At 42.2% G+C, this 23,463-nt stretch overlaps 1 protein-coding gene across 7 annotated transcripts in view; it reads right to left on the bottom strand.

Annotated features, from left to right (window-relative positions):
* Nucleotides 1–23,463, bottom strand: part of Sh3d19 (SH3 domain containing 19) — a 181,970-nt gene that overhangs the window by 42,923 nt on the left and 115,584 nt on the right. For 2 of the 7 annotated variants that reach the window (XM_058583918.1, XM_058583921.1), the window contains exons 3-7: nt 19,910–19,950; nt 13,066–13,108; nt 10,762–10,900; nt 10,467–10,629; nt 8,534–9,517 (exon numbers count right to left, since the gene is read on the bottom strand). In XM_058583918.1, coding sequence (XP_058439901.1) covers nt 8,534–9,517; nt 10,467–10,629; nt 10,762–10,900; nt 13,066–13,108; nt 19,910–19,950 — 1,370 coding nt within the window. Of the gene's footprint in view, nt 1–8,533; nt 9,518–10,466; nt 10,630–10,761; nt 10,901–11,125; nt 11,145–13,065; nt 13,109–14,719; nt 14,760–19,909; nt 19,951–23,463 lie in introns of those variants that run through there. The other 5 variants (XM_058583922.1, XM_058583924.1, XM_058583919.1 and 2 more) reach the window with 5 other exon arrangements.

Below are 23,463 nucleotides of genomic sequence, written 5' to 3'. Positions count from 1 at the left end.
AGCCTTATGCCAGAGGCTTGGCCTTCAGTCTGGCACTATTGGACGTGGTGGAATCTTTGGGATCTGGGGCCTAGTTGGAAGAGGTGGGTCACTGTGGGTGTGCCCCTGAAGGGTATATACTGCTCCCAGTGTCTCTCCCTCCCTCCCTCCCTCCCTCTCTCTCTCCTTCCTGGCGGCCATGAGGTGAGCAGCTCTGCTCTACCATGTACTCCCGCCATGATGCTCTGCCTCACCACAGGCCCAGAAACCATGGAGCCAGCTGACCACACACTGGAACCTCTGAAACCATGAGCCAAAATAAATCTTGTAAGTTGATTTTCTCAGGTTTTCTGTCACAGTTACAGAAAGCTAACTAACAGGAGGGAAGGGCTCCATTAATGATATTGTTTATCCCTTTTCCCCAAAAGTTCAAGCTATTCTAACAGTTCCTCCAACTTGAAGAATATACACTTGGCCCTTAGGACACAGCAGTGCCAATGGATAAAAAGGAGCTGGTTCATTTATATTACAGCCCATTGTTGCATATATTACCAAATCTGAATGCTCTGAATGGGTCATCTATTGTAAGTACAATTAGCTAAAATGAAAGAGTGTGAAGAATCCATTCAGTCTTGGCATACATTTTATTCAAAGAGAGAAACATAACATCTTTCCTTCTGCATCCTTCCTTTCTGTTCATCCCAGTGCCACGTCCCTGCTCTGCTTCTTTGGCCTATTGGAACCCACTGTCTTCATGGAGCCACCAGCTACCTCTGACCCCGGAAGGGACTTGCCCTTGCCCCTGCCCTCAAGCTCTCCCCACTCCCACCAAAGCACTTGGTCATTACATCCCATTCTTTCAGTTCTCTCCGGGCTCTGTTTTCTGTGTGTGTGTGTGTGGGGGGGGGGATCAAAAGTTCAAGAAAAGGATTAAGGCTGATGTCTGTTCGCGTAGTTCTACCTTTTAAGTGGCATTTGTGCTTTAACAGTTGCTTGGGATGTTGGTCATTAGTATGGTTTTTAGTTAATGTTTCCTGGGTGGGCTGGGTGTGGAGAGGGAAGAAAATCTTGAGCATGGAATGACTTAAATTTTTTCATAATTTAAATTAAATTCCAGGCCAGTGCCACCTACACAGTCTTGGATTCCAGGAGTGAGGGCACAGACGAGGGGGGCAGAGAGAGGAGAGAAGAGGCCAATGCACGCTCCTGAGGAGCTGGGCAAAGGGGCACCCAAAAGGTGCTTCCTGATGTAGGGGTGGCCTTGGGGAACCCTGCCCTGAACCCTGCACACCATGGGGGTGGAACTCAGCTGTCCTGTGATGGGCTCCAGTCATTTTCTGTTTTAAATTGAAATAGCATTATATACAAGATACTCAAAGTGTCCTCGCTGCCTACCCTCTCTTTGGGTCTTTCATTTTTAACACCATCAGCTGCTTTTCCATAACTGGCCCTCAGATCATGTGCGCTCTACGATACATGTCTCTGCTAAAAAATATTCCTTTCTCCACCCAGCAGGGCCAGGAAGCCTTGGTCTCCACCTCTGCAGGGTGTCTGGCCTGAGTGGGCTGCTGGACGACGTGCCCCAGCTGTGCTCAGAGAGCTCTGGGCTCCGTTTCGCCTCTCTGTCTGCATGTTGTCCTGGCTGTGATCCACTGGATCTGTTCATGGAGTTCAGATCAGAGGGGAGGACAAACAGCCTCACTTCAGCAAGGAGCAGGAGTTTCCCATCTTGATGGTGGTGGGCAGCTCTCTGCAGTCTGGCGATAACTCTTGTGTGCAGCGCTGGGGGCTGAACCCAGGTCCTGAACCACTGAGCTACATCGCCAGCCCCTGAAGCTCCCTTTCTGAATCTTTACATGAGAGGGGTGTTTTTTTTTTTTTTCTCATAGAAATGATAAGTGGGCCACATTCAAAGCACAGACAGCACTTTGTGTCTGGGAACTGCAGGCAGAGCCAGGTAGGAACCTGGACCACAGGTATTTGCTAAACTGATTAAAGTTCCTAACCCCTTAACAGCAAGTGACTTTTGTATTTGGAAAAGTATTGTCCTAAAATGCAGCTGCGCTTCAAAGACTCCAATGGTCATAGAAACAACTATTGCATTCAACAAAACTCAGGCGCCTGTTACTATGGCCTTGGAAGTGGAACTTAAGATGGGACCTAATTTGTCGTACATATCGGGCAACATGTTGGCGTGGTAAATAAGTCCGATGAAACTTCCACAGGAGAATTGGAAAGCAGTTTTACCAGGCCACAAGCCTGACAGAATTTCAACCTCTATGTATGGGTTATGATCAACCTGTTTGGAACTCAGCAAAAGATTCTTGCTGTTCACAATTTAAAATGTGCTTATTTTGGAAATACACTCTTCGGAAATAAAAAGCACTAGTAGGAGTAAAAATGTATTTATTACAACACATCTTCACCAAGAAAAACCCCAAATTAAAAATGAAGGAGGGCTGGGGATGTGGCTCAAGTGGTAGCGCGCTCGCTTAGCATTCGTGAGGCATTGGGTTTGATTCTTAGCACCACATAAAAATAAAATAAAGATATTGTGTCCACGTAAAACTAAAAAATAAATATTAAAAAAAAAAAAAGGAAGAAGAAGGAGCCGGGCATGGTGGTGCACACCTGTAAACCCAGCAGCTCAGGAGGCTGAGGCAGGAAGATCATGAGTTCAAGGCCAGCCTCAGCAACTTAGTGAGGCCCTAAGCAACTTAGGGAGACCTTGTCTCTAAATAAAATATATTTAAAAAGGGCTGGGGATGTGGCTCAGTGGTTAAGCACCCCTGGGTTCAATCCCAGTACCTGCCCTCCCCCCACCAAAAAAAACAAAAGAGGAAACAACTTGAACATTTGCCAACAGAGAAAACACTGAATTATGATAGAATTTCAGCCCACTGCGGCAAGCAGAGAGTGGCCTGCTAAGTAATAGGTGTGCTGTGATGAAATTTTTAGTAAAAAGTAGGAAAAAAGTCTATGAACGTGAAATGTTTGTTGGTGTGGTGTGTCCAGACAGAAGGCTGTATGGTTTGCTCACACTGGACTGGAGAGAGAAAAAAAATTGTTTTGTAACAAAAATCTCTGGACTGATTGTTACAACAAATACATTTTGGCTTTATAACTGAATTTTTTTCCCCCAAATTCTTTTCCAATCACAAGGAAAAAAGTTATAAGATTAAGCTCAAATAACACCTATGCCAAACCAACAACAACAAAAATTACTTAAAGAGAAAAAAATTTCCTATTCTCTTAGTTGTCTTTTCAAGGCAATAATGGCCATCATTTTTTCCATGAAGTAATTAGGAAAATAAGAACTTTTGGGGGGTCTGGGGGCATATTTCAGTGGTAGAGTGCATGTAAAATACTCTGGGTTTAATACCCAGTACACACACACACACACACATACACCCTCCTTTTTCTGCATTCTATTTAAAAGGAGATAATACCAGATAAGTGTTTCCAATTTATCTAATTTAGACATATTTAGTTCATGTAACCTTGATTCTTCAGAAAATTCACTTTTTTTGGGGAAGGGTACAGAGCTGGGGATGGAACCCAGGACCTCACCCATGCTAGGCAAGCATGTCTACCACTGAGCTACCCACAACTCCACAATTTTATTATTTTTGTAATTTCTAATCATATTAAAGATCAGCCGGGGAAGCAGTTCTTTTTCTGTAGCAAAGAAGATAAGAAGTAACTTTCATAGCTTCTCTCTGCCTAATTACATTTATGTTCAGCCATTTAAAAAAAGATGATAAACTATTTTTTAAAGATTAACATGTGTGCATGGGCTGCAATTTACATGGAATCAAAGTTTTTCAGGGAACACCAGGCCCCCATCCTCTCCTGCTTACCTAATTCCCCCCCTAAAAGACCTCTGTCATATCAGCTTCTAATACACCCTTCCAAACACACTGTACATGACTTTGTTTTTTCTTCTCAATACTGGGGATTGAACCCAGGACCTTGCACATGCCAGGGAAGTGCTCTACCACTGAGTCAAATCCCCAGCCTTTCTTTTTTAATTTTGAGATAGTAACCCTTCTAACCCTCCTGCCTCAGCCTTCCAACCTGCTGCGATTATAGGTATGCACCACAGTGCCATGCTTGCACATGACCTTTAAAAAGATGATAAACTATTTTTTAAAGATTAACATGTGCCCATGGACTGCAATTTACATGGAATCATGTAAATTGTAGCTAAAATACCAGGACACTATTTTGTTCCTTGTATTTTTCACCTAATGACAACTTGGAGTTTGGCCCACATTAGGAGATAGTAGGTCTGCCTGCTTTTTAATTATCACACAATATTATATGGATACACCATAATTTATTAAAGCAGTCCACTAAAGCTTATTTCCAATATTGTGTGGTTGAAACACTTAATCTGGAGCCCAAGATGGCCCTCGAAACACTGGAAGTTGGACCTCAAATTGTCCACATGTGAAATAATGGAAAAATGAAAGATTTATAGGCTACATCAGATTCTTAAAGATCTGTGACCTCAATAGGGGTAAAGACGCTTGCTGCCAAAATTTTACATTCGAACACCCCTGCTTCTACAGAAATGACACAGAGCATTAAAAGAAGACTCTCCTACCAAATCTAAGGAGGCCACGGGCAGTTTCTCTACCTTTATTTGCCATGTTTTCTGTCCTCCTTTCAGTCCCTCACACCAACATCAATTATTCTGCATCTGCTACCAAACAAGCAGGCCCCTTTACACCTATCTCTCTCTGCATGTTCTTCATTACCAGGTTGAGAAAAACACTGATGATAAAGTAGTTTTCCACCCATTACCTGTCTCTAATAATGTGCTTGCCGACGTCGTAATTAGTTTCACTTCGGCTGGATTTTCTGTCATTTCTTTCCCTTGAGTTCTGTTAATAGCAGAAATTGGCTGCTAAACTATTATTCTGGTCTGCGCAATGGGGCTGACAGCAGAAGCATTCTTTTTTTTTTTTTTTAAGCAACTGGGTGTGATTTGTAAAGGTGTGAAGTGGAATTGCTAATGCTTCTGAGCTCCATGACATTAACCTGGAAGGCATTCTATCCAAGAAATGAATCCAATATTAAATTGCCTGTTTTATGAGTTTTCCTTTAATAATTTTTCTAATCTTTACAACGTTTTCATAGCTTCAGTATTTTCTGATCTCTATTTCCTGAGATTAATATGGCAACTTCATTTTTGGGAACACTATTTTATTAGATTTTCTTTATTTTTGAGGGAAGACAAAGAGAAAGAAAGATGTATTTGTGAGTCTCCTTGCACCTGTGTTCCTCTCCTGGGCCTGGCAGATGCCTGGACGATCAGGCCAGGTTTCACAAAGAGATCATCAACCTTTTTTTGAAATGAGGATGCTACTGAAATACCATCAACAAGCCACAAAGCCCCCTATCAATCCCAGCCTGGAGACTGGAAAAGCCCTTGGAGGAGAGCAGGCAGGAAAGCACGAGAGGCCAGTGAGCTCTCTCGAAAAACCCCTCGGTGGCCAGAGTACAGAGGGTAACAGGTTGAGTTCACTCCACTCAGGAGGCCGCGGCAGCCTGGGCAACTTGGAGAAACCCTACCTCAAAATTTTAGAAAAATTAAAAAGAGAAAGGCCTGGGATGTAGCTCATGCTCGGAGCACTTGCCCGCCCTGTGCACGCAGACAAAATGAGGAGAGAGAGAAACTGAGAGACAGACTTGGGAGCCATTCAGAAGGCAAAACCAGCAGGTGAGGGTAACGGATTGGACAGACAGGAAGGCAGAGAAGTAACAGCAATAAACACCACCCGATGCCCACTTGCCATGTTTCAGACCCTGTGATGGGGCTCTCCTGCAAAACCACACTTGATTCTTGCAAGACACTCCACGAGGAGCATCAGTATCCAGTCTTCTAAATGAGGAAACTGAGGTACTGCGGGGTTAAACAACCGCCAAAGGTCACGTGGCAATCATGGCCGAGCCTGGTAGACGCCAAATCCAAACCGAGCCAGTGTGTGACACAGTGAGAAGCCTCCAGAAGCATCTCAAGGTTTCTCAGGGGAAGGCTGGATGTGTGTTGGTCCCAAAGCGAGGTGCCCAACACAGGAGGAGGAGGTCAGATAGAAGATGAGTGTCCAGTTTAGTCTAACTTCATAGTCGACAGCCGTGGTTAAAGGTGGGACAAGTAAATTACACATTTTGCTAAAAGACTGCCCTAATAATTAAATGCTGTGTAACGAAGCGGCAGAAATCAAGAAACAAAAGGCTGGGTATGAGGCTGTATTCATGTTGAATATACCGTTGATCTTCCTATTCAAATATGACTATAATTATTTGCTTGATGATATAGGATAAATTCTCAGCAGTTAGTAACCAAGCTGGCATTCCCATAGCATCTAACAGACTCTAAAAAGGGTGTTCTTTCTTTTGTACTGTTTCCGTGCCTTAATAACTTCCTGCTGTTGGGTTTATCCATTGCCACCTGTCTCTGAGGCTTGTGAACACCAGAAAGATTTAAGGAAGAAAATGATATTAACAAAGACTTCAAAAGATTTTTTTTTTTGTTCTAGGGATTGAACCCAGGGGCACTTAACCACCTAGCCACATCCCCAGCCCTTTTTAACATTTTTATTTACAGAGAGGGTCTCACTGGGTTGCTTAGGGCCTTGCTAAGTCGCTGAGGCTGGTTTTGAACTCGCAATCCTCCTGCCTCAGCCTCCTGAGCCGCTGGAATTACAGGTGTGCACCACTGTGCCTGGCAAAAAGTTTTAAAAATGTGGCCTGGCTTAAGGAATCATGAAGATGTGGGACAATAAACACAATATCCTAAAAAATAAACAAGACTTAGTATAAAAAGACTAAGTTTGAATCTTGGCTTGGAAAATTGTTAGCTTTATGGCATTAAGCAAGTATCCATTGATCTCTCTCAGCCTTGTTTCCTTTGTCTGCAAACTGACAAAGGAAATGATTTCTCACACAGGGATATTGTATGAAATTAAATAGTTTCTGAGTTGTTAGGCATTAAATGAAATATGTCTGAGTATGCGGCAGAGTGTTAAGAACATTGCAGAAGCTCAATATATTCTAATGTTTTTCTTTCTATCCTTTGTGGACAAAAGGTATGTCTTTTCAGTTTATAAGTCATAGCCAGTTACAATGTTCTGTGCATGATAAATATTTAATAAATATGTGCTTACTATCATTAACTACTCTGTGCTCTCCAGAGTTTAGTTTTGAAATCATAGAGTTTGTATAATTTTAAAGTTGGTTAAATATCTATATAATATATATATATGTGTGTATTTTTTTAGTTGTAGTTAGGACACAATACCTTTATTTTATTCACTTATTTTTATGTGGTGCTGAGGATCAAACCCAGTGCCTTGCTCATGCTAGGTGAGTGCTCTATCACTGGGCCACAACTCCAGCCCAAAGCTGGTTAAACATTTATAAGATGACAGCTTAATTTTTGAAAATACTATTACATTATGTTCACCAATTCTACCCAGATACGTAAACAGTAGTAAAAGTAGTAAAAAAATTGTCAATGACAAGCAGATCAGCTTAGTTTGACAAATCAAAGATAAGCTTTACCATTGCACCTACCCCCTGAACAGTGTGCACGAAAAAAACACTCTCTGCCTCGTGGGAAATTTAATTGTCCCAATCTTGGCAGCAAACTTAGAACTGTTGTATTTTATTTACACAAATTTTCATTCCCAAAGGAGGATGTTCTGAGCAGACTGCAGAAAAAAAAGATCTTTTTTTTTTTTTTTTTAAAACATTTATTTATTTATTTATTTTAGTTTTCGGCGGACACAACATCTTTGTTTGTATGTGGTGCTGAGGATCGAACCCGGGCTGCACGCATGCCAGGCGAGCGCGCTACCGCTTGAGCCACATCCCCAGCCCCGAAAAAAAAGATCTTTGCAACATGTGCCGGGTCTTCCTTGCTCCTTGCTCCTGCCACCCCCACCTGGTTGGCTCCTCTCCTGGCTCTCCCAGCTGGGCCCCTCTGGGGCACTGCGTGATCTCCTGTCTATGAGAAGCTCCTGCTGCAACCCACCTTGTGCAATGTTCTCCAACTTTCCAACATCCTGGACCCTTTTAATGTGAAGCCTGAATTCTCCACCTGCCAGAGCAAGGCAAGCCAGCCCCACAGCCTGGTTGAACCTTAACCCCTGGGTGCTTCCTTCTGGTCCAGAGTGATAATGGATGCCGTGTCTCCCTCTTCCCTTCCTTCTCTGCCTCCAACCTCCACCTCACTCCAAGTTTCTTTTAACTTTTTTTATAGTTGTAGATGAACAGAGTTGCTTTTATGATATTTATTTTTATGGGGTGCTAAGGATGGAACCCAGTGTCTCACACATGCTAGGCAAGCGCTCTGCCACCGAGCTACGGCCCCAGACCCAAGTTTTTTAATTTCTCTGTTCATTCCCATCTCTACACAATCATTTGCACACCTCAAGCACTAACTTCCATATTGCTACAAAACAATGTGATACTGAAGCAAGTGATACTGAAGGTGCCCCCCACCATGAGTCTAGGTTCCCCCAGACTTCTGAGTTTTACTCACCTAGAAGCAGCTCTGAACTGAGGGATTCTTCAGCCGGGCTCCCAGGGGAGGTGGGCAAAACATCATCATCAAAGCTGATGAGGTCAATGTCCCCCAGGGACTTGCTTTGCAGAGCTGGAACTGGGGGGTTGGCCGCGGGCCCTTCTCCCAGTGACCTGAATGCTTTGGCTTGTGATGCCACTGAAAGCCGGGGAGGAACAGGGGCTGGTTTCGGTGGAGCCAAAGGGCAGCTGGGGTTTTCTGAGGAAACCGATTTCTTCGGGGGCAAGGGCCGAGGGGCAGGAGTGGGGACTTTCTTCCCAGCATCAGGGCTGTCGGCCACGGGCCCTCCTCCCGGAATCTCGTGGTTAGCACTTCGGGTAAGGCCAGGAGTTGGTTTCTTTGGCAATTCGGGTTTGGTTACTGGCACACTGCCTGGTTCTGGTGGTGAAGAGAACGGGGTGAGCCCTTCCCTGGAGGTCACCTTGAGTCTGTTTTCAGCCCAAGCGTCCCATTCTCCAGAAGCTCTGTTAGCCGCTGGTTTGGGAGCCACAGAAGGTTTCCCTGAGGAAACAGCAGGCTTTGGGGGCAGTGTGCGGGGGATGATCTCTGGTTTCTTGGGCAGTCCCGGGGTTTCTGCGTTTGTCTGACCCTCAAATGCTTTGATCCTTGAAACAATGCTATTTTGGCTTTGCTCTGCGTTCATCGTGTCCATCCTTGGCAGACTTTCTAAGTCGCTGGTATTGTCCAACAGACACTGGGGCCAGCCTGGGGATGGCTCCTCTTCTGGGACTGCTGGGCTGATTTTCTGGGCAGTTTTAGCTACTGGTCTGAGGTTGCTTTTCGATCTTGGTTTTGGCACTGGACATCTTGGAGCACTGGGGTTTTCTGGACAACTTGCTTCTTCAGAAACATCAAAGACTATTAAAGGAGCCACACTGGTGGGGACATTGCCGGGTGAGGCTGCTGGAGAAGGCTGAAGAGGCTTGAGAGGCTCCGGCAGTGCTGACAAGACCAAAACAAAGTGGCAAGTGTTATAATTTAAAAGAACAAAATGACAAGGGACACACAGATTTTGAAAATATACTTATGGACTATCAAGAGAATTTGGTTTCCTTCATGAGCAAAAGTGACTGCAAAATCAATGGGGAGATAGATGGATGTTTATATTTAGCTTCCTGCAGGAGGGTTCTTCAACTTATATTTGTTCATATAAAAATGCTCATTATATCATATTTTAAAACACCATGAAATTCCTGATTCTTTTTTTTTTTTTTTTTTTTTTGGTGCCAGGGATTGAACCCAGAGACAATTAACCACTGAGTCACATCCCCTGCGCCCTTTTTTGTATTTTATTCAGAGACAGGGTCTTGCTGAGTTGTTCAGGGCCTCACTAAGTTGCCAAGGCTGGCTTTGAACTTAAGATCCTCCTGGGATCCACTGGGATCCCATCACTTTGCCTGGCAAATTCCTGATTCTTTTTAGACGTATCTACGAACCATTTCTCTCTGGTTGTCAAAATTCCAGCATCTTCAATGCTTTTCTTTTCCAAAGCAACTTACTCTGTCACCCTAATAAAATACTTCGTAAAAACCTGACAGAAAAATCACCCTTAGCATCCTATCAAGTTTAAGTTGCTAAATATAAAATTCTTCTCAAAGGAATAAGTAGAGGACATCCACGGTAATGTATACCCAGTACTCATGTACACATGAGTCACCCAGATGATGTTTTCGTGACATGAACTTGTGTGAGCCCAAGAAATTAGGGCTGCAGCTCTTAAGAATGATCTATTATAGTAATCACTGCATACCCAAATAGAGAAAGCACCCAGTGAACAATCACTGAGAAGCAGAGCTCAATGAATTATGCACAAATTGCAGATTATTTTAAAGGCTGGAAGCCTACTGATTACTCCCCTGGAACGAGGTCAGAATTAGAGAAGACAAATTACTTGCATTACTTTGAGGCAGATTGTTGTCTATGTCTTCTGAAAAGTCAGTCTGAGTTGCAGAAGTGATAGTGTGCCTTGGAGTGGCAGCAGCATTATTATTATTTGTAGTGTTAACTTGAACTTGGTTGATTTCTTTTATGACTTGTTCATAAGAAGGCGGGAGCTACAAAACAAAGAAGGAAAATTTTAGATATCTCTGGGTGACAGCCAAGGTGTTGTGACAGTGGCAACATTTTTAATCTTTGAATTTCATTTTAAAAATAAAATGTAAAGAGGCAGTGGGATGTTTATTTACCTCAGCAGAAACCAGCTCATTTGGCCTCCACGGGCCGGGGGCAGGAGTTGGAGGAAATCCCAGTCCTGGAGGTGGGGCTCCTGGAAACCAGGAGGCTGGCCTCAGAGGCTCAGCTGCCACAATGGTGATCTCTGGGCGCCTGCAGGAAAGAAGTCTCAGTGAGGTTCTGCAGGCTGGTAATAAGCTATTGTTGTTTATTTGTAAATGTTCAAAGGTTAGCAAAAACAACCAAGACCCCCAAAAGCGGTTTAAGAACTGGCCTGGACTGTCTCTAACAGCACACCCAGACGGGCTTTAGGGGAGCAAATGGCAGACATCCTCTGACTCTGGCCTCAAAGAGTTAGAGATGAACCTGTAGCATTACCTTGGCTGATAAGGACAAGAACCAACCATAAGGCCCATTCCGTCTCTTCCCTCCCAGGCTCTGCTGCTGTGCAGACTGCAGCACGAGCATATGGAGCCTGGGAGAAAAACACCCTGGTCACTGGTATTGCTTGGTTTCTGCCAATTTAAACCGAGTGTTCTGAAATGAAAATCACCATCTACAGAGAATACCCTCATCCTCCTCACTCCATCTGTATACCACCCAGTTCACAGCTCTCCATAAGTGGCTTCAGTTCACTGGACCCTGAGAAGTGTCAGCACTCTATTATGATTTGATGATTAATCTGTAATACTGGGGAGGCATAGTGATTTAGGCCTAGCTTCTCCCCCCCTTTTTTTGGTACTGGGGATTAAACTCAGGAGCACTTGACCACTGAGCCACATCCCCAGCCCTGTTTTGTATTTTATTTAGAGACAGGGGCTCACTGAGTTGCTTTAGCGTCTTGCTTTTTTTGCTGAGGTTGGCTTTGAACTCACGATCCTCCTGCCTCAGCCTCCCAAACCACTGGAATTACAGGCATGCACCACAGCACCCAGTTTAGCTTCTCCTTTTCTTAATCTGATGCTACTTTTTTAATGTTGGAATTTTATCTTCAATCTGACTTCCTAACAAAACTAATTATGTGATCTTGGGAAAATCAATCCATTTTTCTGAGCCTCAGAGTTTTCTCAGGGATGATAATAACTGCTCTGCCTTTCTGTGGCACTCTTTGGAAAATAAAAATAAAAGAGCACTGTTGTTATCAAAACGGTGCCCAGAGGAACATTCTCATGCTAGCCAGGGAAGTAGTAGAACCTTATCACTGATTAAACTTTAACTGCATCCCTGAGAACATCTGCTTATAGTTTTTATCTAACTATATAGCAAGAGTTACTAATAATCTATTTTAAGCAGTATGTGTACATGAATCCTTAGGACAACCTGAGATATAGGTGTGATCAGCACCATTTTAAAGATGGGGATAGAGACGCTAAGGAGGTGAAGCAGCTTGTCGATGTCCATGGTGGGATTTGAACTTGGTTCTGCCTGGTTCTAAAGTCCTTGTTTTTCATTACTCTTCACTGTACTGTAAGAATTTTGAAAGCAGGAATCATGACTTACAAAACCCTTTTTATCCATTTATTCTCCTGTCCACCCTTCTATCCTTCTATCCATTATTTCATTTATCTAACTATTCTCTGCCAATTTTCCTTTCCTTTTTCCAAACACTCACTCACCCACCGTTTATCCATCCAGTTGTCTATTTAGCGCATCTGCCTCTTTCCTTTTTTTTTCTTTAATATATTTTTTTTAATTGTAGATGTGTACAATGACTTTATTTTATTTATTTATTTTTATGTGATGCTGAGGATTGAACCCAGTGCCTCACGTGTACCAGGCGAGCGTTCTACCACTGAGCCACAACCCCAGCACTTTTTTTATTTTGAGATAGGGCCTTGCCAAGTACCTGAGGCTGGCCTCAAACTTATGACCCCCCACCTCATCCTCCCTAGTCACTGTGATTACAGGCATGAACCACCCCACATGGCCTCTTTCCTTTTCTTTATCTTTCTATCAATTTTCTATCTTATCATCCATTCATTTATCTAGGCAACATTAAGTAAGTACCTATCAGATGCAAAGCATTTCTTTGAAGCACTTACACCAATGCTTTACATGTAGTAGTTGTTTAATAAACACTTTAAAATCAAGTTCAGCAAATAACTACTGTCAAAAAAAACATTTTCAGGCCTATATCACTTCTTCTCTCAAGTAAAAGCATCACTCAAACTTATAGATTAATTCAGGAAATGTACCGATGAGGCAGAGCATAGTATTCCTTTACTTATGAAAGAAATTATTTAATTTGCCAACTGATGACCTACTTTTATTTCCATTATTACCAGAATATATGCCCTCTATTATAAATAGAATCGTACCTCCTATCTCGATGAAGTTCACTCTGAATAGAAGTCCGAGAAGCTACAGAAGAAAGAATAAACTGGTATAGTAAAAAATCAGCATATTCAATAAAGATTCAATTTTTATAGAGTGCACAGTTAGAAAAAATTAGCTTATACTGGACATCATATAAACTGTATGAATTTTAATATCTCTAAGTAGAAGAGTAAATCTTTTTATACAGCAAAACACTGATTACAATTATGTATTTGAGTTATATAAGAAAGTAGAGATTTCAAAAACTCTCCAAAGCACATTTTGTGGTTCTGAAAATAATTTAAAGAAAGCACAGAGAAAAGAAGATAGCTATTAAATACAAATTGCATGTCAGAGAATTGAGATGATGGCATGAAATAACAATGGAAGAAAACTTAAAAAAAATATCTAATTCATATGACTATAATTTTGTTATAATTGTTTATAACTATTTTGAAGAGTGTGGAAGTGGTCAGATTCTCAACTATTTTCTTACCCAGATTTTTGTAATCTCCCAGATTTTTGTAATTACCCTTTATTAATTATTTAAGAGATAATAATAAGTGGAAAAGGTGTTCAAATCATTATAAACATGTTTATGATACATATTGTTTATATGAAGCATTGACTTCCTCCTCAAGTCTCAAATTCAAAAGGTTCAATGGTTAAATTTTTCCCCAAATTTTATTTTACAAAAGCAAATTGAGTATTAATTAAACAACCTAAAAAAAGGTCCCATGTGGGGTGAATTTTTATGTAATGGAGACTATTATCTCTATTTTCTTTTTTTTTGGGGGGGGACGGGGTGTACCAGGGGTGAACCCAGGGGCACTCAACCACTGACCCACATCCCCAGCCCTTTTTACTTTTTATTTAGAGACAGAGTTTTTCCAAGTTGCTTAGGGCCTCACTAAGTTGCTGAGGCTGGCTTTGAACTGGCGATCTTCCTGCCTCAGCCTCCCAAGCCGCTGGGATTACAGGTGTGTGCCACTGCACCCAGCTCTTATCTCTATTTTCAAGGAACACATTCCTGAGATCCTTTTGGCAAAAAAAAAAAAAAAAAACCCAAATAAATAAAATAGAATAAAATCAAGTACTATACTGTAAGGATTTGTACACAAGGGGAATTTATGTCAGACATAAACTATTTGGACTGGTTGCTTTCAGTCTCTTTCCATGACTACTTTCTCAACGCTTCTGATTTGAAAAGATTAAAAGCACAGATCTTTCCTTCCTTTCTCCTATTAATTCACTCCTCTCTGAAAGAGGAGGCTGCGCAGACTGTGGTGGTAGGGAAGGAAATCTCGGCTGGGGTTGGCGCTGGGACAGCTGAACTGATGCTGGGATTGTCAAAACAAACCCCTGACACTGGAGACCCAAGCCCTTGGATCTTCTCTTGGAAGATTCCTTGAATTCTTGTCATGAGGAGGTTTGACTGTGACATTGCTATCAAGAGCTAAACCAAGCAGAGGCTCACTGTGTGTACTGGAATAAAAGGGGACAGACAGGGAGGAGCCGGCACAGTGCGTCTGATTGGGGAGAAGCTTTCATTAAGCTGAGGCCCACCCCAGAGTGCCACCGTCACATGGCTGCCACCACCACTCAAGCCGCAATCAACAGACATAGTGCGTAAGAGACTGCATGTCACAAACGTACCTCTTCCACGGGGCATTGTGCCGTGTACTATTCATGAGTACTAAGAGAAAAAAAGAGGGGTTACAGGAGAGGAAAGGGAGGAAAAAAAGAATGAGCCCCCTGCCCATGCGCAGGCTTCCCCGGCTCTGCACAAGGAGAAAAGAAAAGCTCAGGACCAGAGTTTCAGAGGGTGAAGAAATATGGCCCTGCAAAGATGTGTCTGTTCAGACCACCCCCACACAGAGCCAGTCAAAAAATGTGCCTGTAGTTTTCAACAAGGATACAAAAAAACCCACACATCTAAAAACCATTTTGCAAAATCAATTTGCTCCTTCAATAGAGACTGATTTTAAAGTATGAATAAAACTTAAAGGTAATTTAGTAGTCGAATTACATTCTTTTACATCAGTGGCTTTTAGCTGAATTCCTCCCCTTCACACCAGAGGTCGTTGGTAATGGTCCCCCAGCTCCTGGCAGCAGAGTGGCATTGCTCCTCTCGTGCCCAGATGTGCCCAGAAGGAGGAGGGGGGCTTCACAGTCACCTGAAGATGTCCTTTTCCACAGCCCTTGACAACTGCTACTTCCCCTCCCCTTTTCTGATACCCCCCCACACTCATCGTGAACAAAATCTCTCTTTTCTCCCTTGATCTTTATAAAACAACTGTCACTGTCAGAGTTGAACAAGTTTAATAGCTTGAAACACTTGAGGTTTTCAGGAAGATTTTCATGTGGTGTCTCCTGCTCTTCCTGCTAATTCCTCAACTATCCACTTACATGTGTCATTCTCATTTCCCCAGATCAGACAGATTTGATGTAATTGTCACCAGGAGAATTGCATTTGCCATCAACGCTCACATAGATCAACATGTCCCATTTAACTTCTCTGCCACAGGCTGCTGGTCTCTCCTGCCTTTGGGGCTAATGCCACAGAATAAAGGCAGTGTTTTCAGTTAAAGTGATCCAATGGCTCTACAGACTCATTCAGAAACTTTCCTAGTTCAAATGGTTAAATTCTACATGCTAAACACATTAGGCCATCTATGAAAGGGCTGAGATGTAGGTTTCTGATATTAGCACCAATAAAGAATCCTCTCAAGTTCCAGGGGGATCCTAAGTCTTGGAAGACCCTCAGAGATCATCCTCCTCAAACCATGGAGGTAGAGACTGAGTGAACACCCACCCCTCAGGGACAAGCCGAGGACCAGCTAGCTGGCTTCTTCCAAATTCAACATCAAGTGATCAGAAGAAATAAACATCCAGAAAGTTTGTTGTATTCTAAATGTCCTCACTAGAGGTGTAAATAATAATGAGGTGATTTTCTTATTAAACAGTTAATTACAATAGTATTAAAGGTGTAAATAATGATGACAATGATGTGATCCTCTCCTTATTAAACAGTAATTACAATAGCAGATGTTTTTATTTTCTCCTGATTCAGAACCTACTGAACAATAGGTGATGAATAAATGTTTACTAAATGGAAAAAAAAAAATCTGCGCTATCAGTGAAAGTCACCAGAGCTCACTGGCTGCATTTGTATGGGGCTGGGTGGCAGAGATGCCTGGGACTCAGTAACAAGAATATCCACGGAGGGGAAAGCCCGATGGCCCTGAAGTCCAGAGGTCTGCGGTCATATCCCAGCTCCACTTTATGAAGCTTGTTTACCTCTCAGGACCCAGTTTCCTCCATCAGTAAAATGGGGCTCACACGTGCCACCACTATCTTATAATGCATGTGAGACAGTTCTTCACTTGTGGTATGTAATCAATATTAGCTCCATCTGAATTTCAAGGAATAATCCTGAACTAACCCTGAATCTTCCTCTTAAAGAGCCAATGACAGAATATGAAATTCTCAACATCTCCTATTAGAACGAAAAGCTAGCAAACATATTTAGGGCTCGAAAGATGAACACAAAGAGAAGAACCACATGGCTTAATAGTAACCAGAATCATCATAGAAGAATTTGAAATACAATAATTTAAGGAATATTTATTTTAAAACATAATAGTCTGTCTCCTTAGGTGACTGAGTCTGGGATAGTATGGTACACATTTAAATGGGTTGGCTAAAATAAACATTACTTACAACTTTTTCTTTCATGATAGTTAAAAAAGGAAGAAAAAACAAGGTAACACAATTATCCCTTGGTCTCTGTTTAAGAGGATCTGTTTGGCCTTCCTGCCCAACATCAGGAATAAACACCATTAGGAATTTCTTCAGTGTTTACAAAGTGACTGAGATGCAAGAATCAAAAGACAACTGGGTTATAGTAATCCCACTCCTCAGAGTATACCCAAAGTATTAAAAATCAGTATACTACAGTGACATGGCCACATCAATGATTATAGCATCTCAGTTCCCAACAGCTAATCTATGGGCCTACCAGGTGCCCTTCAACAGATGAATGGATAAAGAACATGGGGTATATACACACAATGTAATATTACTCAGTCATAAAGAAGAATGAAATTATGGCATTTGCTGGTAAATGGATAAAAATGGTGACTATCATGCTAAGTGACATAGGCCAACCCCAAAAAAACCAAAGGCCAAATGTTGTCTCCAATATGTGGATGCTGACTCACAATAAGGTGTGTGTGTGTGTGGAGAGGGGGGAACGCGTTGAAAAGAAGTTCATTGGATTAGACAAAGGGGAAGGAAGGGAAGATGGGAATGGGAAAGACAGCAGAATGAACTAGACATCACTTTCCTATGTTCATATAGGAATACACGACCAGTGGAACTCCACATCATGTACAACCACAAGAATGGAAGTTATACTCCATGTATGTAGGATGTGTCAAAATACACGCTACTGTCATATATATCTAAAAAGAACAAATTAAGAGGCTGGGGTTGTGGCTCAGTGGTAGAGCACTTGCCTGGCATGCATGAGGCTCTGGGTTCAATTCTTAGCACCACATACAAATAAATAAAATAAAGGCCCATCAACAACTAAAAAAATATTAAAAAAAAAAGAACAATTTTTTTTAAAAAAGGCAACACAACCCACCAGCTAGGGAAAGCCAGAGTCTTCCCTTGGCCCCCCTCCTTCCTCCCCTGCTGCTTTACCAATTTCCTCTTCTCTCTTGCTCCGGGCTCCCTGCTCCCGGCTGCCTGGAATGTCTGCAAGTTTCCTCCCCCTCAATAGCTCTGCTGTTGCAAGGTAAGCAAGATCCATTCTGGAGGATCTATGGGAAGTCAAGGACAGATGTCCACCCCTGACAAAGTCCTGGAGTGCAAGGAGAGGTAAGGTAAGAAGTCGGGAAGGACATCAGGAGCCGCAGAGGGGACAGAGGACCTCTTCAACAACAGAAGGCCTTGGTTTACTGGGTTACGTGTCTTTTGCCTCATGGTCTCTAGAAGACACAGTGTGACCTCAGAATCACAAGATTCTAGAATCACAAAGATTCTACTCCTTGTCATCTCTATCCTATGAACTTTTCCTTTAGTGCTTTGCCACCTCCAGGAATTTGCCTGTCATCTCACTACCCCAAATTGTATCTCCAGCCAAGAAACACTTGCCAAATTCGTGGCTTTAATTTCCTATTTAAATTCTCTTCCTGTCCCCCTCCATACTACCTTAAGAATGCCAAGACATTTAAATCTATCATGAATATGTCATTTTAATGTCCCAATCCCTTTCATCATACATGGTGGCATGCCCTCATCTTTATCGTTAGCCAACAAAGAAATGAATGGGGTGGAGGACTTGGGATACTTTTCTGTATTGCCACCTTACAACATTTTCACTGGAATGGTTCAAATGCATGTTCTTCATGACCTTGTGGATATCTTAACTTCAAAGTGAAGATCAAAAATTCTGTTTCCAGGCACAGCGGTGCACGCCTGTGATCCCAGCAACTCAAGAGGCAGAGGTAGGAGGATTGCAAATTTCAGGCCAGCCTCAGTAACTTAGCAAGACCCTGTCTCAAAATCAAAAAGTAAAAGGGGTATGAATGTAGTTCAATGGTAGAGCACTCCTGGGTTCAATCTCTAGCACCAAAAACAAAACAAAACAAACAAAAAACCCCAAAAAACAAAAACAAAACAAAACAAACAAACAAACAAAAAAACAGGGTGGAGGAAATGGGAATAGAACATCCCTGGGTTCAATCTCCAGTACTACAAAAAATTTAAAAAACTGTATTTCCAAAAACAGGTTCTATTCTCCTCCGCATGGAAATTTTAGCTTGAATAATGAACATATCTAAAATCCCATCTTCATTCTTTTCTATAACTGGTAACCCACGTTCTATTTGGAAAAGGGGTTTTCCAGAGCACTTTATTTAAAAAAGAGTCTTAAAATCCTGTACCAAAGGCAAATTTTAAAGTTTTAACCAAGAGGCAAAAATCATACCAATGTGTCATTCTGGAGGGAATTCTACTCACAGTAATTCTTATACATAAAAGTGTGTGCCCACTTTCACATTTACACAGTGTAAAAATGATACTGTACAGACCACCTGTAAAAGCAAATGAATCATAAAGGACGGGGCTTAATAGTTTTTGTTGTTGTTTGTTTGTTGTTTGGGGGGTACCAGGGATTGAACTCAGGGGCCCTTGACCACTGAGCCACATCCCCAGCCCTATTTTGTATTTTATTTAGAGATAGGGTCTCACTGAGTTGCTTAGTGCCTCGCTTTTGCTGAGGCTGGCTTTGAACTCGAGATCCTCCTGCCTCAGCCTTCTGAGCTGCTGGGTTTACAGGCAAGTGCCACCGTGCCTGGATGGCTTAATAGTTTTTCAGCCCATCAGATGTCTTAACGATAGGAAATGGTTATATAAAATGATATCAGATCACAGACATTGACAACTACATAGCCATATTTAAACAGCTTCATTCTATAAGAGAAAGGTATTGTTTTGAGGAACTGGCTTATCAGTAAAGCTGAAAAACTACCTGTTTCAACTGTTTTATTAATTTCTTTTTTAATATGTATTTTTTTTTTTAGTTGTAGATGGACACAATACCTTTTATTTTATTTTTATGTGGTACTGAGGATTGAACCCAGTGCCTCACCCATGCCAGGCAAGCGCTCTACCACTGAGCTACAGCCCCAGCCCCCTGTTTAATTAATTTCTTAAGAGAAACTACTCTTGTTGGGTTCTTTGTAGATTCATCAAATATAATCACTTGCAGGAAATCTAAATCATCATTTAAAATTATAACAGAGGGAAATACAGAGTAGGAAAAAGCAAACTTACATCTCTTGATTACGGCTCTAATGGATGACAAGGGTCCTTGGCTAGAAAAAGAAAGAAAGAAAACGTGTTACACAGCTGCCATTCTTTTGAAGAGTTTTTCAGAATGCTGAATCATTCTGGGACTCACATGGTGCCAAGCAGCAAGTTAGATACAATAGTCACTGGCCTATCATCTTCTCAAAACAGAAACTAAAGATAAATTTTAAATTGCCTTTTATATTTAAGCTGATGTGTAGAAAGTGAGGGGCCTCATGAAGTACATCTTCTGGGAAAACAGATTTTGCCTTAAAATTGCTTTCATAAGCACCTATGCACTACTGCACCAGCCAGTGACAATGTGGACATTACATGGTGCTACAAAGAGCTTTCCTGCTCTCAGCTCTTCTGGGTCAGACACTGGATTTTTTTGTTTTTGTTTTTTATTTTTGTTACTTGTTGTCTTTATTCAAACCAGATGGACTAACTGCTTTTAGAACCATTTAGAAAAAATATACAACTCTGAAAGTTTAATGGTGTGCATGGTGTAAGAGACTGGGGGTTTCTTGTTTATAAAATTCTTCATTCTTTTCAGAATGTTTTTTAAAAAACTAATACTTATTTAAAAATTCATACCCTTTTAAAATTTATGCTTGTGGTAATCTGTTTCTTACATAGATAAAACTTTAGGAAAACAACACAACATATTGGTTCATTTTAAAGGAGGAACACTTTGAAGAATGTACTAGCTATGATTTGAACGTCTCCCCCCAAAAGCATATTTTGGACTCTTAATCCCCAGTGAAACAGTACTGGGAGGCGGGGCCTAATGAGAGGAGGTTAGACCATGAGGGGACCGCCCTCCAGGGGACATGGAGGCTGTTATCACAGGAGACCCACACAGGAGGTGGGCTGGGAGGGTGCTCACACACTCTCTTTTTCTCTTGGTTTCTGACAATAAACAAGCCCTCACCAGATGTCAGCCTTTGTTCAATTTTGGACTTCCCGGTCTCCTGAACAACAAGCCTTCTCTTCATTATAAAATTACTTAGTCTTTGATATTCTGTTACAGCAGCACAAAATGGATTAAAAACTATTCTGCAAAAAAAGGAGAAAAAAAAAAAAAGGCTCCAGGAGGCCTCTAATACCATGAAGCTAGACTATAATATAAAGATGCAACTGCTTTCAGCAATACTGATTTTTTTAAAAAGAAGCTTTTTATAAAACCACTTTAAAAAGAACTAAAATAAGGTAATGTAGAAGAAGTAACAGGCCTATAAAGTAAGCAGCTTGAGAGAGGCTGGAAGCACAGACTTCCTGGTGCAACAGTGGAGAGAATCTATACATTGACCCTGAGTCCCCTGGCTCAGCTCTGGTGCACAGAAGCCAAACCTTGAAAAGCCAGCACTTCAAATGTACACGCCCAGGCAGGGTACAGGAGCTGCCACTGAGTATATCTTAATCTTTCGCACTAACACTGTCACGGGGGAATATTAAACAAACAAACAAAAAGCCCTTGTTACTTCTGTCGCAGAGGAAGGTTTATTGATTGGGGTGGAACCTTGCAGGTGTTAGGAGATGAAGTGTTTTCCTCCAAAAATATCAGGTGAAGTCTTCACCCGCAGTGCCTCAGGATGTGAGTTATTTGGAAAGAGGGTTGTTATGGATATAATTTGTTGAGATAAAGTCATACTGGGACAGGATGGGCCACATCCAACCTGCCTGGTTCTTCAGAAGACAGCCTTGCAAAGGCAAGAATACACAGGACCCAGAGATGACCAAGGCAGAGACTGCAGTGATGTCACTGTGATCCAGCCCACGTCAAACACCACCAGCAAACCACAGAGGCTGAGAAGAGGCCAGGAAGGACTTGCCTATGACTTCAGAGGGAGCGTGGCCCTTGCCAACACCATTATTCCAGACCTCCAGCCTCCAAGACAGTGAGACAATACATTTCTGTTAAGTCATCTGTCTGGGGTACTTTGTTACTGAAGCCCTTAAAACCTAAAGGAACAGACAAGCACCCCAATCCCAAAATCCAATACCCCAAACTTTTGAGCACTGACATGACCCTCTGAAAGACTTTGGAGTATTTTAGATTTGGGATTTTCAGAAGAAGGATGGTCTGGAGGTAAAGTCTAGGCAGATATTCCCAAATCCCATACACTTCTGGTCCCAGTGTTTTAGAAAAGGCTCACTCCACCTATACAGGGGGCTTTCTGGAGTGCTGAGTAGACATAGTAGTGCTGAGTTGCATGCTGTGGATTTTTTCAGTATGTCATATTTCAATAAAAAGTGGGGGGGGGGGACGGGTGGGAAAGCTTGGCCCAAACCAGGATTTTAGCTGAGATCAGCTGAGGTTCTTCAAATCTCAAGATTTACACCATCACGTTTGGGCTGAAGTGTAAACAAGTCAATCAATATCTTGTCTAGAACAGAATTTTCCAAGCTCTAAAGCTCTCCTTTAGAAGTTAACAGGGTTTTGTGGTGGGAAAATAAATGGTGACCTGTGGTCAATACTTCTCTGTGGGAGGCAGTTCTGGAAGACAAGGGAGCTGCCAGCACTGTGGTGCACACACTTTCCCCAAGGCAAATGCAGTTACTGATGCAAAGACCCAGGCTCTGAAGATAGTCCTTTACCTCTGTCATGCTGAGGAGCAAAGGCCACAGGTGAATGCTCCACCCCAAGTCTGCAGAAATCCTTCAGCACATCAGGGTCAGCTGGGAGCCTTCAAGAAGGGAGCACTAGAATCCACTAGCCCAGACTCATTCCCAGTGCCTCCCCTTGCTAGCTGGTGGCCCTGGGCAAATCACTCAGCTTCTCTAAGGCCTCTCATTTCCTCATGCATAAAAGCAAGGGAAACGTAGCACTCCCTCATGGGTCTATTGTAAAAAGTCAGGAGAATCTGTTAAAGCATTTTACAAAGGGACAAAGCGTATTCAATAAATCTGAGTTGCTATTATCATTACTCATGTTTGTTCAAAATCTTTAGGGGAATCTAAGACATTTGACAACACACACACAATCTTTGACAGGCTCCCCACTTTGGGGTCTACTATCATTCAGACAGCAGGCCTAACAATTTGGTTTATGTTCTGAAAAGAAAAAATTTTGAGGGAGGCGATTTACTTTACTCCCCTGAAATGATTTAAAACCTTTACTCATTCTGAACTGAGCAGCAGCTTTTGTCCTGGTTCTTGCAGTGACTCCAGACCTTCTGCCTTCTGCTCTTTAAACTTAGCTCCCCTAACATCAGGCCCCCTTGTTCTTGGTGGGGCAGATAAAACCACTCCTGAAATGTGACCGTCAAAGATCCTTCCAAGAGAAAAGTGAAGGGTCAGGGGAAAGGGCTTTCAGATCCTAGGGGACCAAAACTTGGGATCAAGGCAGAACTGCCTCAGGTCTGATCCTGATGCTATATCTTCCCCAGGGCTCCCTGATTGTTCAGAGTCCCCTGTGTCCTTTCTATCCCATGCCTCAGAGAAGGTTCAGCTGTTCCCTCTCTACCCATGCATTTACATATTACTTCAGCTGTTTCACCCCATAACAAATGCTAGATTAAAGCAATGGATTATAT

Source organism: Marmota monax, unplaced genomic scaffold, assembly GCF_021218885.2.
Source record: "Marmota monax isolate L192 unplaced genomic scaffold, Marmota_monax_Labrador192_F-V1.1 WCK01_AAM20220418_F8-fsc00002, whole genome shotgun sequence".
NCBI classification, from domain to species: domain Eukaryota; kingdom Metazoa; phylum Chordata; class Mammalia; order Rodentia; family Sciuridae; genus Marmota; species Marmota monax.
Note: the sequence above shows the minus strand (reverse complement) of the source record. Positions and strands in the feature narration are given on the sequence as shown.